We start from the raw sequence: 16,846 nt of genomic DNA on the forward strand, positions 1-16,846 counted from the left end.
AGAGGGGCCCAAGGAATCAGCTGGGAGGGGAGGACGGGTGAGAGTCCAGAACTTGTCAGGCCAGGTTTGCACTAAAGCGCGTGCTGGGGGGTTGTTGGCCCTAGGACAGAATCAGGCCTGGTAGGTCCCTTGCTTAGGCTCCAAGGTGACAGGAGCCTCCAGAGACCTCCACTCTACTTCATCCAGAGGAGCCCTACTTCAGCAAGGCTTCCCAAACACCCTCTCATTCCAGTTAGCTAAGATGCCTCAATTAACTCACTCTGCCCTGTCTTTGCTCCTGTATTTCCTTCACCTGTACTTTTATCCCCACTTCGCTCTCCCAACCATTCCTTACCCATCTTCTCACCTAAAGGAGAAAGTTCAAGTCAAAAAAACCCAGAACCACACCTGCTGACCACCAGTATCTTCTGGAAGGACACACCAGACTTTTATTCCTCTGGATCTTTATACATCTATTCTCTGTGCTCAGAATACCCTTCCTTATTTTCTCCTGGCAAACTCCTACTTCTTGTTCAGTATCCCCTCCTCCCTATCCCTGAATCCAGGCTGAATCAGAAGCCTCCTTCAGGTCCACACAGCTCCCAGGCTTTCTTCTGTCTCAGTACTGATAGCACTGGCTCACTGGCTTGTTACTGTCTGGGTCTAGGTCAGAATTCCCCACCGTGGATTCCCCAGGGGTCCTCTTCGTGTCTCCAGCACCCAACATAGGGGTGGGTATAAAGAATGCACTTGTGGGAGTGTGTGGAATGAAAAACAGAATCGCTAAAACCTGCATAGGAAATGTCACCGTCGGCAAGAGCTTGGCCTAAGAATGACTTCAGTATGGAGGGTATGTCTTCTTTGGGCTATTAACCTGAGCATACTATTGGGACAGATGGTGCTGGGGCTCCAAACCCCAAAAATCTTCCCAGAGGTACTCGAGGTGGGTGGCCAGGAGCAGCCTGCTTCCAGGAGCAGGGGCTCTGTAGTGCTGGCCAGTCGTCAAGGGGATTACCATCCTCCTGCTGTGACCTACTTTCCCCTGGTTTTTGCTCCCTAAGTCCCTGCTCTTCCCTGGAATTGAGTGACCTGGAGTGTATGCATGGGGTTGGGGGTGGGGACAGAATCTGCTCTCTGGCCAGGGGCTTAAGAGCTTTGTGTGTTTTATCCCAGAGCTAGAGGGAAGGGGTGGGCTGATGGCCAACCGGACTGGGTCCTAGACACAGCTGCCCAGGGCAGAGGATCATGGTAATGGTGCTTCTCACATTTGCAGCTCTGCAGACATGGAATAGCTATTGTTCAGGGGAAAATCTGGGGGCTAGATATCCTGAGCCCAGTTCCCCTTGCCTCAACATACCTCTTTATCTCAGGGCTCTGGAGTTCTTTACCAGAGCCCAGCACCTGCCCACAGCTTGCTCGATAAATATCTGTTGAATTAATTTACTGAATTTCTGTAAAACAGAGGTGTGGATTTCTAAACCCCATCAACCTTGGAATTCGATATTATTTTCTATCCTCACAATAACTGTGGGGGTCAGGATTTTTATCCCCAATATACAAATAAGAAACATGAGGCTAGAGCTTCCCCTGCTAGTCCAGGGGTTGGGAATCTACCTGCCAATGCAGGGGACACAGGTTCAACCACTGGTCCAGGAGGATCCCACATATCACTGGGCCACAACTACTGAGCCCGCATGCCTAAGAGCCTTTGCTCTGCAACAAGAGAAACCACCGCAGTAAGAAGCCTGTACACCACCACAAAGAATAGCCCCCATTTGCTGCAACTAGAGAAAGCCCAAGCACAGCAACAAAAACCCAGTTCAGACTAAATAAATTAATCTTTTAAAAAGGAAAACAAACAAACCAACATGGGGTTTAGGGAGAGGAAGATATCTTCCTTAAGTTCATGCAACTGTGGAAGTGTCAGAGCTGGGATATAATTTCGTTTGTTTGGCCCCTAAGTTCATTCCTTGAAGCATAACACTAGACATATGGAAATAATTTTTAAAGTGTATTTATTTATTTTGGCCAAGCAGCTTGCAGGGAATCTTAGTTCCCCAACCAGGTATCAAACCTGTGCCCCCTGCAGTGAAAACACAGAGTCTTTACCACTGGACCACCAGGGAAGTCCCTAAAAGTTTTATTTTTTAATCTTTTATAAAGCCCTAGTATATAAAACAGACCGTGATGTTTTATGGTGTTAATATATGTTCAGGTTTAAAGTATAAGATTAACTTACACAGTCAAAGACAATTCCATGTATGAAATAAGGGTTCAATAAAAATTTTAATAAAGACAGAAATGAGGAAGATGTATGGAGATTACACTCCTTTTAATAATTGAAAGTAGTCGTGGCCGAGTGGTTAAGGCGATGGACTAGAAATCCATTGGGGTTTCCCCGCGCAGGTTCAAATCCTGCCGACTACGGTATCCTTCCCTTATGATGATTCCTATTGGGGCATAGCCAGTTTAGGAAGAATGCTATTTATTGCCTTGGTTCTTTTCCAGTCTTGATCTTTATGGTTGCCCAGTGAAAAGTTCCACATTGCACCCCAACAATAATGGTAAAAATATTATTTTAAAAGGGGGTAAAAACCCCTTTATTGAGACATCTATTAACATATTCTGCTCTCTACCCCCAATTGAGTTGATTGTAAAGTAGATAATTCTAATCCTATAGAATCGTTAATGGTAACATTTTTTTCTTTAATCTACTTGCTTTATAGGATATATCAATACTTAAATTCAGTCAAAATAACATTTAAAACGGACAAAAAAAAAAACAAACAAAACTGTTACTCTGTAGTTGGCCCCAAACTAATTTCACCGATTCTCAAGTTAACTACTTCAACTCCGCTGTGATGGAGGTCAAATTCAACATATCTGAGTGCCTGAATTATTTTAACGGCAGTTTAAAAAAATACAGATTATTTAATTACATTTAGACCGATCCTTTGCGGAGTTCCAGAGACACTTCCAGAAACCTCTTAAAATGTACTACGTCCCCAACCTCGCACTATAAAGCGCCCTCCACGTGAACCAGGATCTTGGAACTTTCCCCCTACTACCCATGGTGCCTGCCCAAACCTAGGGTCAAGATACCTGGAGATACAGAGACACTCCCTCCGGAAAATGAGAATGACCCTGTACTTAAGACGTTGATTGGCAGGACAGGCTTGGAGCGCAACCAACCGCGTAGCCGCCTCTCCCGAGCCCGCCTCCGCCCCGCCCCGTGGGTGGCTGGGATTTGTTTTGGCGTCAAGTGCGCGCTGTGATGACGCCACGACGCTGACGCCTGAGGATGGCGGCGGCGGTGGTGGCCGTGGCTATACCCGCGGCCAGGAGAGGGTCAGCACAGTCGCTCAGACGCCGAAGAGCCCGCCGCCCGCGCGAGGTGAGGCGGCCCAGCTCAGGGCGACGGCCCCATGGGCGGGAGGGGCTGACGAGCTGCAGCTCCGGTCGCTTTCTGAAGCACTGGGCCCATCCCTGCCCAGCCCGGAGCCTTCGGCCCATGCCCGAAGTCCTCGGCCCATGCAGACTGCGCCGGGGCCTACGGGACTGCGGAGCAGGCCAGGCTATGGCTGCTTGGGGTCCCCAGTGTCTACGGCTTAACTGGCTTTGAACATGCTGCTGTGCTGAGTAGCCCGTCTCAGGGCCAGGTGGACGTGGTCAGCTGACCTGCTTGCTGGCCAACCAGTCGGTGTTGATCAGGGTGAACTTACCTGATTGTCTTCACTGCCTTCTCGTGTCTGGCACCTACTCCACACCTCCTCCTTTGCGACTGAACGCCAGGGCTGGGGGACAGCTGGTCGCTTCCTTGTTCAGGCTGGGGAAGAGCACACCCAAGTCGAGCCGGGTCGCTTGCTTTGCAAACCAGTTATCCCTCTGCTTTTATCAGGGGAAATCCTGTTCCCCACGTTCACTCCCTCTCCTTGAAGCTGTGAAGTGCTAATTCCCACTTGAAAATCTGAATAAGTCCTTTCATTGCCTAAAACTGCCTTCTTGGTATCTAGAGGATAAAGGCCAAGCCTAAAGCAAGACGTTCAGGTCTCTTCATAATCTGGTAGAGGCATAACCCCGAGGTCAACACCTGGGCCCTTCTGTCTCCTGTTTACAGTTTGGTGTTGGAAGTATGTGAATCTGCCCTTAACTTCATGTTTTAATACACTTTTGCTTTAGATATGCAATTTTCTCACTTTGCAGTTCTCTTCTTTCCCCCCACCAGTATGGAGATTTTACATCTGTCCCTTAAAATCCACCTTAGATTTAATTTCCTTGGAAATGCCTCCCTTCACACCTAACTGTTGACTCCTCTGTACTTCAGTTTATGTGACTTCTTTTGGAGTTTATTGTGTTGTGTCATCTGGTGGTTGGCCTGGGGACTGTGTCTTCTGCCTGCATCTCAGTGTCTGGCTCTGCTGGCATAGAAGCTAACTTGGCTGTGATAGGTTGCTGATTTAAGAATGCATACAAATCCAGCTATGCCCCTGAGCACATATCAGGGGCCACGACCTGTGATGAGCACAGCAAATGTGTATGTCCTGTTTGCACATGCACGTTTATGCATGTGATAGATGGTGTAGCCTTGGCAGCCTTGATGGTCTGAAGTCTCCTGGGGTGGTTTTTCACAATGCAGACTCAAGAGTTTCATTCTCTGAGATTTTTATTCAGGGTATCTGGAACCTGGTAGGAATCTGTATTTAAAAAAACCCAAAAACTCTCCATGTGGGACTTCCCTGGAGAGTCCCATGGACTTCCATGGACTTACCTCCATGTGGTAGTCCAGTGGCTAACTAAGACTTTGCTCACAATACAGGGGGCCCAGGTTTGATCCCTGGTCAGGGAACTAGATTCCCACATGCCACAACTAAGAGTTCGCATGTTTCAGCTGAGAGTTCAAATTCTGTAACTAAAGATCCTGCATGCTGCAACGAAGATTGAAGATCCTGTGTGCCTCAGCTAAGACTCTGTTGGCATAGCCAAAAAATATCTCAAAAAGCAAAAACCTCCTTAGATGACTTTACTGGTCTCCTTGTTTGAAGATCTTTGTCATCACACCAGGAAACGGTTGCAACCTTGTCCAGTGGGAAGGGCTAGCTGTGCCTTGTGGCACACACAACTGTTGCAGTCTCATTGTTTTGGTGGTTAGAAGTATGGGCTTTGGCGTAAGAAAAAATTAGGTTCAGTTCTTGACTTTGATGATATCTTGAGGTTCTTTGAGTCCTAGTTTGCTCATCCCATAATAGGAGTAATCACACCTACTTTATGTGGTTGGAGAGAGGAGTTAGAGTGCGTATAAGATGCTTGCTCAGTCATGTCTGACTCTTTGTGACCCCATGGACTGTATAGCCTGCCAGACTCCTCTGTCCACAGTATTTCCCAGGCAAGAATACTGGAGAGTGGTTTGCCATTCTCTTCTCCAGGGGATCTTCCCAACCCAGGGATTGAATCCCCGTCTCCTGCACTGCAGGCATATTCTTTACCATCTGAGCCACCAGGGAAGCCCTTATATAAGACACTTAGCACACTTGGAACTCAGGAAATGAAAGCCACTGTTATTACTAATGGCTCTTCTTTCCAGAGTTCATCCCTTATCAAAAGGGGATCTCATCTTAGTAAGCCTGTTTGCTCTTCAGATGGAGACTTGTGTAGGAAGCTACCTTATGTTATACATTTCGTTGAGATAATTTCTAGTCATCCAGGAAAGCTTTGGCAAAACTGTGCCTCTACTGAGGGCAGTTGCAGTTGGCTGTTCCCCTAGAAGACATTTGGATTGCTGACTCATAGGAGGGCGGGCTTGCTAACTCAGTATGTTGTCCAGGTCTAATTGCAGTTCCTATTAAGTTGTATAAATGAGCTAAAGAAAGTGCAGCTTTCAGGAAACCTGTTTGCTTCTTACACTGAGCTAGAGCTGCGCCTCACTGGGAATGGAATACTCTGAAGATACTAGTGTCTGTGAAATTTGAACTAATACACACTAGGATTCCCTGTCACTCACAAGTTCATAGTTAAACGAGTGAGACTTCGGTTTAGGTTTTTATTTTAATAAGTGTGAGCACTTTATGTGGGCAGCTTTGATCTTCAGTGCTTCCTAAGTATGTGGTACGAATTGGCTGTAGTTGTGCTTAGGTATTGACCCTTAAGCTTTTAGACAGCTGAGAATAGCTCCATTGACCCGAAGCACACAGAGAAGTATTTGAGAAATACAGTGCTGAAAGAAAGGAAACAATTCTGCTTGTTGAGAGCTGGAGAAAGATTTATTTATTTGAACTTTCTTTTCTTCCAAGAATCTTACTCAGTGAGTATTAAGCCAATTTGTGTTGGCTTGATCATCACTGAGCTAATTCTTGGTACAGCCCTCTGTTGCCATGGCATCCCATGTGATGCTAAAGTAGAAAAATGTGCTGTTTTCATTTGCTGGAGGAAAATGGTCACAAAGGGCCCCCTTCTAGTTTGCTGCCCTGGAAGTGGCCTAGCAGGGTATCATAAAAGTAATAAATCAGGGGACTCTTGATGTGGAACCATCTGTGTTGTAAGTTCCTTGAGAGCAGAGGTTATAACTGCCTTCTTTTTGTCCGTCACAGTCCCTGGCAGAGTTCCTGGCCCTGAGCAGGAGCTCAGGAAATAATTGTGGGTTGAACTTTGGCATTTTGGAAGGAGACCCCCAGGTACATTGCCAGAGGCTGTATTTCTGATGATAGGATGGGCAGTTGGTGAGATGTCTCAGATGCAGTTGTGGGTCAGGATAAATGAAGACATGACAAACTTTAAAATTTTCATCTCAGCCCTAAAGCAGAAGTCTCTGCTCACTAATTATTACCATGTAGAGCAGTGGTGCGTAGCTGGAGTTTGATAAGCAATAGGATCCTGAGTTACTGTATTCCAAAAAGAAAGTTGTAGCTATTCTTATTATGAAACAATGTTAAAAGTTAAAGCATTGTGGATGTGAATAATGAACCATGTCTTTAGATGCAAACATTAGTCATTTTTAAACAGTAATTTGTTGTGTATTTGGTGTATATCCCTCCAGTTTTTTTCTTATGCGTCGCCAGTCTATACATTTGTACAGTATGTTGTCTTTTCATTTTTCATTTCCCTTATGGTTTCCTTTGCTGGGCAAAAGCTTTTAAGTTTGATTAGGTCCAATTTGCTTATTTTTGCTTTTATTTCTGTTGCCTTGGGAAACTGATCTAAGAAAACATCAGTACAGTTTATATCAGAAAATGTTTTGCCTATGTTCTCTTCTAGGAATTTTATGGTGTTTTGTCTCATATTTACGTCTTTGAGTCATTCTGAGTTTATTTTTGTGTATGATGTGAGGGTCAGGGGTTTTTTATCTAACGTAATAGACTCTTGCCTGTTATCCTCACTTGCCTCGTGATGGTTAGAAGTGCTGTGTTCAGTTCAGTTCAGTTGCTCAGTCGTGTCTGACTCTTTGAAACCCCAAGGACTGCAGCATGCCAGGCCTCCCCATCCATCATCAACTTCCAGAGCTTGCTCAGATTCATGTCCAGTGAGTCAGTGATGCCATCCAACCATCTCATCCTCTGTCGTCACCTTCTCCACCTGCCTTCAGTCTTTCCCAGCAACAGGGTCTTTTCTAATGAGTCAGTTCTTCACATGGCGGGGGGGGGGGGGGGGAGGCAAAGTATTGCTTTCAGCTTCAGCATCAGTTCTTCCAATGAATATTCAGTACTGATTTCCTTCAGAATGGACTGGTTTGATCTCTTTGCAATCCAGGGGACTCTCAAGAGTCTTCTCCAAAGCCATGGTTCAAAAAGCATCAATTCTTTGGCACTCAGCTTTCTTTATAGTCCAGCTCTCACATCCATACATGACTACTGGAAAAACCATACCTTTGACTAGATGGACCTTTGTTGGTAAAGTAATGTCTCTGTTTTTTAATATGCTGTCTAGGTTGGTCATAGCTTTTCTTCCAAGGAACAAGTGTCTTTTAATTTCATGGCTGCAGTTACCATCTGCAGTGATTTTAGAGCTCAAGAAAATAAAGTCTGTCATGGTCTCCATTGTTTGCCCATCTATTTGCCAGGAAGTGATGGGACTGGATACCCTGATCTTAGTTTTTTGAATGTTGAGTAAGTGCTGTGTTCAGTTCAGTTCAGTCACTCAGTCGTGTCCGACTGTTTGCGACCCCATGAATTGCAGCATGCTAGGCCTCCCTGTCCATCACCAACTCCCGGAGTTCACTCAAAGTCACGTCCATCGAGTTGGTGATGCCATCCATCCATCCCATCGTCTGTCGTCCCCTTCTCCTCCTGCCCCCAATCCCTCCCAGCATCAGAGTCTTTTCCAATGAGTCAACTCTTTGCATGAGGTGGCCAAAGTACTGGAGTTTCAGCTTTAGCATCAGTCCTTCCAAAGAACACCCAGGACCAATCTCCTTTAGAATGGACTGGTTGGATCTCCTTGCAGTCCAAGGGACTCTCAAGAGTCTTCTCCAACACCACAGTTCAAAAGCATCAATTCTTTGGCGCTCAGCTTTCTTCACAGTCCAACTCTCACATCCATACATGACCACTGGTAAAACCGTAGCCTTGACTAGACGGACCTTTGTTGGCCAAGTAATGTCTCTGCTTTAGAATATGCTATCTAGGTTTGTCATAACTTTCCTTCCAAGGAGTAAGCATCTTTTAATTTCATGGCTGCAGTCACCATCTGCAGTAATTTTGGAGCCCAAAAAATAAAGTCTAACGCTGTTTCCACTGTTTCCCCATTTATTTGCCATGAAGTGATGGGACCAGATGCCATGATCTTAGTTTTCTGAATGTTGAGCTTTAAGCAGTTCCTTATTTCTGGGATTCCTGAAAGATAACTGCCTACTTCATTTTGATACCCTTTCAAAACACGAGAGCGGAATATAGAGATCTTTGCAGGCAAGAGGTTGTGAAGCTTTGTCATTGAGAACAATCTTATGTGTTACTGAAGAGGACAGGGTGCCTAGGGGCCCCGGCCTGGGAGACATCTGCAGACTCCTGTGGCCAGGACAACTTTCAGGGTCTATCCTTGTGCCCTGCTACGACCCTGAGCTCCCCACAGATGGGTCTGGCAGCTTATGAACAAACTGCTTTGGAGTTCAGATAACAATCCGTAAGACCCAAACAGACCCAAGAGCATCGGCTTCCTCTGTTGTTGAGGACATTTATACAGATGCCCAGAAACAGTGGCTCTGGTCTAACCGCCAGTCTGGCCTCTTCCTGTCACTTGAAAATTTCTGAGGTTCTGGAATTGTTGCCCTGCAGCCAAAAGAAATCTAAGAACCAGACCACCTTTCGCTCAGTGTTAACAAACACTGAATGGCTGCCCTGACTTCACCACTTTGTTGGGAGCCAGAGAGTTCTAGAAATCTGAGAAGTGTCCTCTTCCCTCAAGAGGGAAGAGGCTTCTTCTCAAGAGGCTGACAAATCTGGTGATCTTGACTTGTTACATCTAGATCTAAACATAATCTAGAGCATAGCAGTGAGCAGCATGACCCAGCATGGAATGGAGGTTTCAGAAGACACGCCCCTCAGAAAAGATCCATGGTAAAGGTTCTTTGATTCACCAGCTGAGTGGTATGAGGAGGGATCACGGCCTTGACTTGGTGAGTCTGAGCTTGGCTGGGCCCCAGGCACTTCTGGAGTCTTTCTGGTTTGGCAAAAGGAGCTCTGGATGGAGAACCAGATTTTGGTTTGGTGTCGGCTGTCACTCTCTGAGTGGCTTCGGTAAATTTCTGCCTTTCTGGCCTGTCACATCTGTAAGTGAGGACAGTAGTGCTGAGTGCGCACACCTGCTGCTCACACTTACCTTCTGTGAGGAAGCTCTGACTCCAGCTCAGAGCTTCCCTTATGGCTCAACTGGTAAAGAATCCGCCTGCAATGCAGACCTGGGTTCGGTCCCTGGGTTTGGAAGATCCCCTGGTGAAGGGAAAGGCTACCCACTCCAGTGTTCTGGGGTCACAAAGAGTCAGACACGACTGAGCGACTTTCACTTTTCACTTTCAGAGTTGAAAGTGTGGAAACCGACTCTACAGACATTGGTGTCTTGAGATGGAATAGTGACTTGTGAGAGCTGGTATAGTGTGCCCTTCCTGGGAGGTCACTTCCTAAGACTTTCTTCATTCACCGCCACCCTGGTCACTCTGCTGGGAACACAGAGGGCTAAGGACAGGAAAACTCTGCCCTGCTTCCCAGCAGGAATTTTGCCAGCCTCTTTTGTGTTTGCCTTTTCACCTAACCGCTGTGGAAAGAGAATTTAGCAGGTGTGATTGGAGTGTGGAGCAGCTATGATGATCTGGAGATCATCAGCAATTCCCCTTCTCAGAATTGGCACCCTCTTTCCTCCACTCTCAGTCTGTAGTTGGGAAGGTTGAGTACCAGCATCAGCCTATCTTTGAAATGTTTCCAACTGGAACAAATGTGAGAGAAATGATGTCTCAGAAAGGAAGAAGGAAGGTCAGAGAGGGATAATCCTTGACTGTGTTACTGCTGACCTGAGATCCCTGCTTACCCTAATTTAAAGTGAAAAGTCAGGCCTTTTCTTTTGTAAACCTTAGTTTTTCTCATCAGGACCAGACTAGGTATGCACATTTAAACCATAAGAGCCAGTGGAAATATCTGGAGACAGTTATTTATTTTGTGGCTGTAGGATTCTGCCTCCCCACTGGGAAGAAGTGACATTTGAGGAGCTGTGCTGGGGTCACCTGTGCAGTTTGTCTTCTCTCTGAAGGGTGGTAGGTGTTGCTTACCATGTGGTCTTAGGGATCTGGGCCTGTGTTCTGCCTCAGGAATCCTGGCCCAAGAGCTATTTTTTTTTTCCTGAGCTGTAGCCCTATACTGCATTCAGTCTTGTATTTTCTCTGAAGAAAGAGATGAGTCTGCAAAATTCCAAAGTCCACAGTTTTTGTTTTGTTTTGTTTTGTTTGCCGCACCTTACAACTTCCCCCACCAGGGGTTGAACCTGAGCCCCCTGCAGTGGGAGTGCAGAGTCCCAATCATTGAACCACCAAGGAAGCCCCAAAGTCCTAATCTTTGGCTTCTGTGAAAAAGAACGTGGTTTATAAATGCCTTTGTTTAAACGTGATTTCCTAAGCTTCTATATGGGATCTCCTGGGCATTGGAATGAGAAAAGCCTTGTGATGGTTGAGGACTCTTTTCTTCTGTGAGGAAAGATAATAAGTCTTATTCTGAGAGTCTTATTGACATACTGATTAAGACCTGAGCACTTAATCTCTGGTCTTTTTCGCTGATGGGCTGATTGGTAATCAAGGTCTTGAGTATGTTTCTGAGATAAGCTTGTTCCTGGGGAGACTTGGCTGTATGGATCAGTTAGCACCATCTTGGACTCAGATCCCCCTCAGGGTCTCTGTGTGGGTGCTCTGTGGCCTTCATGGTGCCCCAGCAAAGCCTCCCTGGGTCTCTCTCTGCCGCCTTTCCTGTGATCTTCTGTGGGCTTTGAACAGGGCTGCAGGTAGGGGTTGGTGTTGCCCCTGGGCAGTCACAGAGTCTCTGACCCTGACCAGCTCTTTTCAACCATTAGATTCTACATCCAGTCACCCCACTTCAAAACATCCGGAAGTGAACCCTTCCCACTGCTTCCCAAGCCTGTCCTTCCTGCTGCACTTCTCACCTTCTGCCCAGGATCCTGAGCGACAGACTGGAGTGGCGTTCTCGCCTCCCTTTGACCCTTGTGTCCAGCCTCCAATCCCTGTCGGTTCTCCTGCTGACCGCTCTCCGTTCCACCCACGGTCTGGGCTGCCACCCTCTTCACTGGCCCTTTCAGTCCATCTTGACCCTCCCCCAGTTCAGCTTTATATTTCTTTGGAAACAGAATCACCTCTCCTTGTAAACCCTTTGGTAGCTTCCTGTCACCTCCCAGGAAGGTGCTGGCTCCTCACTGTGACTTGAGCTGCTCTCCACAACCTAGTTCCCACTGGCCTTCTAACACTCCAGTCCCCAGTCCTGTCTTCACGCCTCCACACTGTCCCTGCCCAGGCACAGTGTGCCGCTCTGGACCTTTGGGCTTTGAGTGTGTTATTCTCTCTGCCGGCAACAACATGCCCACCTTTCCGCACCTGACTCAGTCTCACTTCAAATCCAGCGCAGGGGTCACCTGCTCCACGAAGCTTCCCCTAACCCCAGTATCATTCTACATGTGTCCCCGTTGTTTCTCAAGCCTAGAACTTACAACGAAAGTTTTGTTGAAATTTCCAGTTTTGATGTTTTGCTCTTCATTTAGATTGTGAGTTTATTGACCAGGCTTTGCCAGGTATTTCCCAAGTATTAACATACTTTGGGGTATGTTAAAATATAACCTGCATTGGAAGTCTTATTCACTCTTGTATCCCTAGTAGATGTTCAGTAAATGCTTGATCTGAGTTGATCATTTTATTCCCAGTTCTGTATGTCCTCATGAACAGGACATTCTCAGCTTTTTTCTTTCACCCATGAGGCCCTCATGTAAACTTTGAGAAGGGAAACTTGGATAGAAGCACCCTCTGTAAAGTGGTACTTTAGCACTTCAGCTTTTCCCAGGGCCCCACTAGCCACATGGTGTTAATAGTTGGAACATCTTTGTCTAGGAAACAAACGGGGAAGGCTCCTGGATCCTCTTCCCACAGAAGCAGAGTGCACCGATCCACAGCTTCAGTCTCATCTGGATGAAGTTGTTAGTGTCCTTTCTGAGCTCAAGGTCCCCTCTGCCTCTTAAATGAAGTCCAGGCTAGTTCGGTGGCCCCCTGGTGGCAGCGTGCTAAGGCTTGTGGTCCCTATTTCACCGGGACTGATTTTTATCCAGTGCTTGGACTTGTATGGCATTTTAGCCACACAAGGAACAAGGTGTTAACTACTGGGGTGAAGATGGTGCATTAGCAAAGTAGTGGGCGCAGTCCAGGGAAGAGTGAAGGTAGGGCAGAGACCCAGGGCAGGGGGTGGTGGTTTGTTGTAGTAGGGTGGGGGTCAATCCCTACAGGGGGCTTGGGGGGCCAGGAAAATATCCATGAGGGAGGAAGCCTTGGGGAAAAGCAGCTTTCCTCGCTCTAGTGGGTGATAAGTGTTGGTGAACAGGCCTCCAACATGCCACACCCTTGTTTCAGAAAAGATGAGTCAGAGTAATAAGAGGAATGATATTAACCTTTAAAAAACACAGGACTTCAACTGTGATAGGGACCCAGGGAGAGTAGGGGGGAGGGTGGAGGCAGTGACAGCTGAGCCTGGTGCGTGTTCCTGCTCCTCTTTGAAGTTGAAGAGCAGCTTGAAAAGCAGACCCAGGGAGAGGTCCATCAAGACCGTGGAACTCACACCCAGTCTTTCATCAAGGTCCTTCATGGCATCTGGTCTCTGAGCAATCAGGGGCCAAAGCCATCCTCCTTTCCAGGGAACCATATTAGGGTCATGTCATCAGGCTAGGTTTATCCAGAGACGGAGGGGGAGGGAGTCAGGAGGATGGCTGGGGTCCTTTCAAAAATGTCCCTGCTTTGCTGAGTTGTCCTTTCTTCCATCTATGTAGGTGTAGATGGGGCACTGCCTGCAGAGCAGGTCCTGCCAGCCTCGCTAGAGAGGATGCCCCCGTGTCCGTGATGGGCTGTGGGACAAGCAAGGTCCTTCCTGAGCCGCCCAAGGATGTCCAGCTGGATCTGGTCAAGAAGGTGGAGCCCTTCAGTGGCACTAAGAGTGATGTGTACAAGCACTTCATCACAGAGGTGGACAGTGTTGGCCCTCTCAAAGGTGGGTTCCCAGCAGCCAGTCAGGGTGCAAACCCCAGCCCTGGTACCCCTCGCACCAGCCACACAGAGCCTCCCTCGGAACCACCACGCAGGGCCAGGGTAGCTAAGTACAGGGCCAAGTTCGACCCCCGTGTGACGGCCAAATACGACATCAAAGCTCTGATCGGCCGAGGCAGCTTCAGCCGAGTGGTACGAGTGGAGCATCGGGCCACCCGGCAGCCCTACGCCATTAAGATGATTGAGACCAAGTACCGGGAGGGGCGGGAGGTGTGTGAGTCAGAGCTGCGCGTGCTGCGCCGGGTGCGCCACGCCAACATCATCCAGCTGGTGGAAGTGTTTGAGACTCAGGAGCGCGTGTATATGGTGATGGAGCTGGCCACTGGCGGAGAGCTCTTCGACCGCATCATTGCCAAGGGCTCTTTCACTGAGCGCGACGCCACTCGGGTGCTACAGATGGTATTGGACGGCGTCCGATACCTGCACGCACTGGGCATCACACACCGGGACCTCAAGCCAGAGAATCTGCTCTACTACCACCCTGGCACCGACTCCAAGATCATCATCACTGACTTCGGCCTGGCCAGTGCCCGCAAGAAGGGTGATGACTGCCTGATGAAGACCACCTGTGGCACGCCTGAGTACATTGCCCCTGAGGTCTTGGTCCGCAAACCCTACACCAACTCTGTCGACATGTGGGCACTGGGCGTCATCGCCTACATCCTGCTCAGTGGCACCATGCCCTTCGAGGATGACAACCGCACCCGGCTGTACCGGCAGATCCTCCGGGGCAAGTACAGCTACTCGGGGGAGGTGAGTCTTCCCCATCTCAGGGATGTTGGGGAGGGCCCTGGGTGGGTGGGGGTTTCTATCAGGCAGCCCTTGATCAGGGTGGACATGCTCTTGGGACCATGTTTGCGGGGCCAGGCAGATGACGTAGAAATAATGAAGTGAGCCTAGTAGGGTATCTTAGTTTGGATTCCTCCCAAGTTGAGCCCTGAGACAAGGACTTGGGAGCAGATAGTTTAATTGGGATGTGATTTCAGTAAGCACAAGTGAAGGGTGGGGAGCGTGAGGCAGAAAGGGAGAAACACCATGATGGGTACAAGGAGGAGTGGACAGCTGCTATGGCCCAGGGAACTCAGCTCCACTGGGCGCCCTGCGAATAATCACGCAGAACGTGCTCAGAATCATCCCACTGAGGGGTAGGAAAGAGGGTGGGTTTTCATCTGCTGACCGTTGTATGAGTTGAGCATTTCTTCACTGAGGCTTTAAATCCCTGGCACTTCCAGGCTGTTCTACATGTCAGCTAGTGGTGGAGAAAGTCCTCAGGCGAAGGAAGCAGAGAGATTCAGGCGCTGGCAGTGGGAAGCTGTCAGCTGAGAGCACTGCCGCTGCAGGCGAGCCCAGAGGTGGGCCGAGAGACCGCGGAGCAGGGCGTCCCCCGCATCTGCTCCAGCGGCCTCAGGCTAGCCCGTGACCGTGCCCTCTCTAATGGAACAGCTGCTTCTCATCTCAGCCCGGTTTTGCCACAGAACAGGGAGGACTCCACGCACCCAGACATTCCAATTTTTAAAAGAGAAGCCAGAAAATCTGATCTTAAAATGCTGAAGTATAATTTAAGCAGGACCTCGTACTTAAGCCAGCAGATGCTTACCTCCTGGCCTAAGTCGGCCGGGCGGCCTTTAGTCTTGTGTTTTTGGATCCACTGATAATCCTAATGCCTGACAAGATCTGTTAGGTTTCAGCACTACTGGAAGCCGAAGGGAGTGCCGAAAGAGTAAGAACTAGTCGGTCCTCAGGCAGGGTGCCAATCGGGTAGGAGACAAGGCTCATCCCAGAAAACGTCGAGCATGGCAAGCTGGATAGAATGGTGCACTTGGGGAGGCTATGAAGAGAAGTAGGTGGGGTGGCTTTATGTGGGAGATGAGGTAGGCTTTGCTGATGACAGGATTCTGCCAAGGCAGGGAGGGACCCTGTAGACTCCCCACGGTGTTCCTCCCAGGCCTGCACTGCTGTTCTTGCCTCCCAGACAGCCCAGAGAGAGCAGAAGGAGCTCTGGGACTAGCCCCTTTCTGCAGCCCAGCTTTCCTCCCTAGCCTCAACCGGTTGACCCAGAGCAGCATTTCCTACAGGAGTCGCCCTGAAGCCTCTTGAAGGCAAAGTGCCCTCAGCACTTGAGATCCTATGCCATCATCTTCCTTGACAGCTTCAGGCCGTGGTCGTGGTCAGTCAGGGACTTCCCTCCTGTGGGCCTGGGGGCCGGCCTTCCCTGGGGGGGGTCCCAGGTCATACTTCAGGGTGATGTGAGGAAGGGAGGGAAACTGTCTTCTTCAGCTCTGTGCTGACCACGATGAAGGAGAAACGGTGACATTTTCTAGCTCTTACCTAAAGTTTTTCACGTTTTCTTTCTTGTTCCAAATGGATTCAATAGAACAAACACCCACTGGCTGGGAAGCCCCAGCTGTGATGGGGTGGTCACAGCAGACACCGCCCTGGCCACCCTCTGGGCCAGGTTTCATCTCAGGTCAGAAGACCTGGAATCCACCGCACAGCGGCATTGTTGTGCCAGGACCCTGCCTGGCTTGCCCTTGGAGCTCCGTGTGGTGTAGCAAAGCTACGGAGGGAAGGAGGTTTCCCAGGAGTTGGCAGCAAAGGAGAGACTTTCCAAAAGTCTGTAGGTTTGCCCAAGAGTTCCTGATTCTGGCAATTGTTGATCAGGCAGTTTATCTAATGGGACCTTGCAGAGTCTTGCTAACTGGCTATTGATTACCTGAGGATGAGAGAATGACAAATGAATGGGGTGGGGATTGTGGGCACAGTCTGGGTCTCAAGTCTCTGCTTCCTGCTCCACTGCAGTCACGTGGCTTGAGTTGGGCTCCCAGTGAGAGGGGGACACTACCCAGTCATTGGCCCCCACTACTCTTCATCTGAAGCTGAGAACAGCTCCCAGTTCCAGAGGCAAATCCCTGGACAGCCCTGGTGGCCCCTCTCTGTTCCCAGGAGCTTGGCTGCCCCAGGGGCAGGTTCCACCACCATGTGCAGAGAGCTCTGGGCTGGGAGGAGTTTGTCCAGGATGTTCGCTAGGAAAGCAGGCCTTATCATTAGATCAGGCTCTGAGCTGGAGACCAGGCATCTTTCTGTCCTTGT

General features: G+C 48.8%; 1 protein-coding gene and 1 non-coding gene across 2 annotated transcripts in view; both read left to right on the plus strand.

Moving 5' to 3' along the window:
* The first annotated feature begins 2,324 nt into the window (after positions 1-2,324).
* Positions 2,325-2,406, plus strand: TRNAS-AGA (transfer RNA serine (anticodon AGA)). The gene has a single exon. It is a non-coding gene; the product is annotated as a tRNA-Ser (tRNA).
* Positions 2,407-3,252: 846 nt separating this feature from the next.
* The window catches only part of PSKH1 (protein serine kinase H1), a 39,059-nt gene continuing 25,465 nt past the window's right edge, over positions 3,253-16,846 (plus strand). The window contains exons 1-2 of the mRNA XM_061387658.1: positions 3,253-3,373; positions 13,483-14,509. Of these exons, the coding sequence (XP_061243642.1) occupies positions 13,553-14,509 (957 nt within the window). The 5' untranslated portion in view covers positions 3,253-3,373; positions 13,483-13,552. The remainder of the gene's footprint in view (positions 3,374-13,482; positions 14,510-16,846) is intronic.

Source organism: Bos javanicus, chromosome 18 (assembly GCF_032452875.1).
Source record: "Bos javanicus breed banteng chromosome 18, ARS-OSU_banteng_1.0, whole genome shotgun sequence".
In the NCBI taxonomy this organism is placed as follows: domain Eukaryota; kingdom Metazoa; phylum Chordata; class Mammalia; order Artiodactyla; family Bovidae; genus Bos; species Bos javanicus.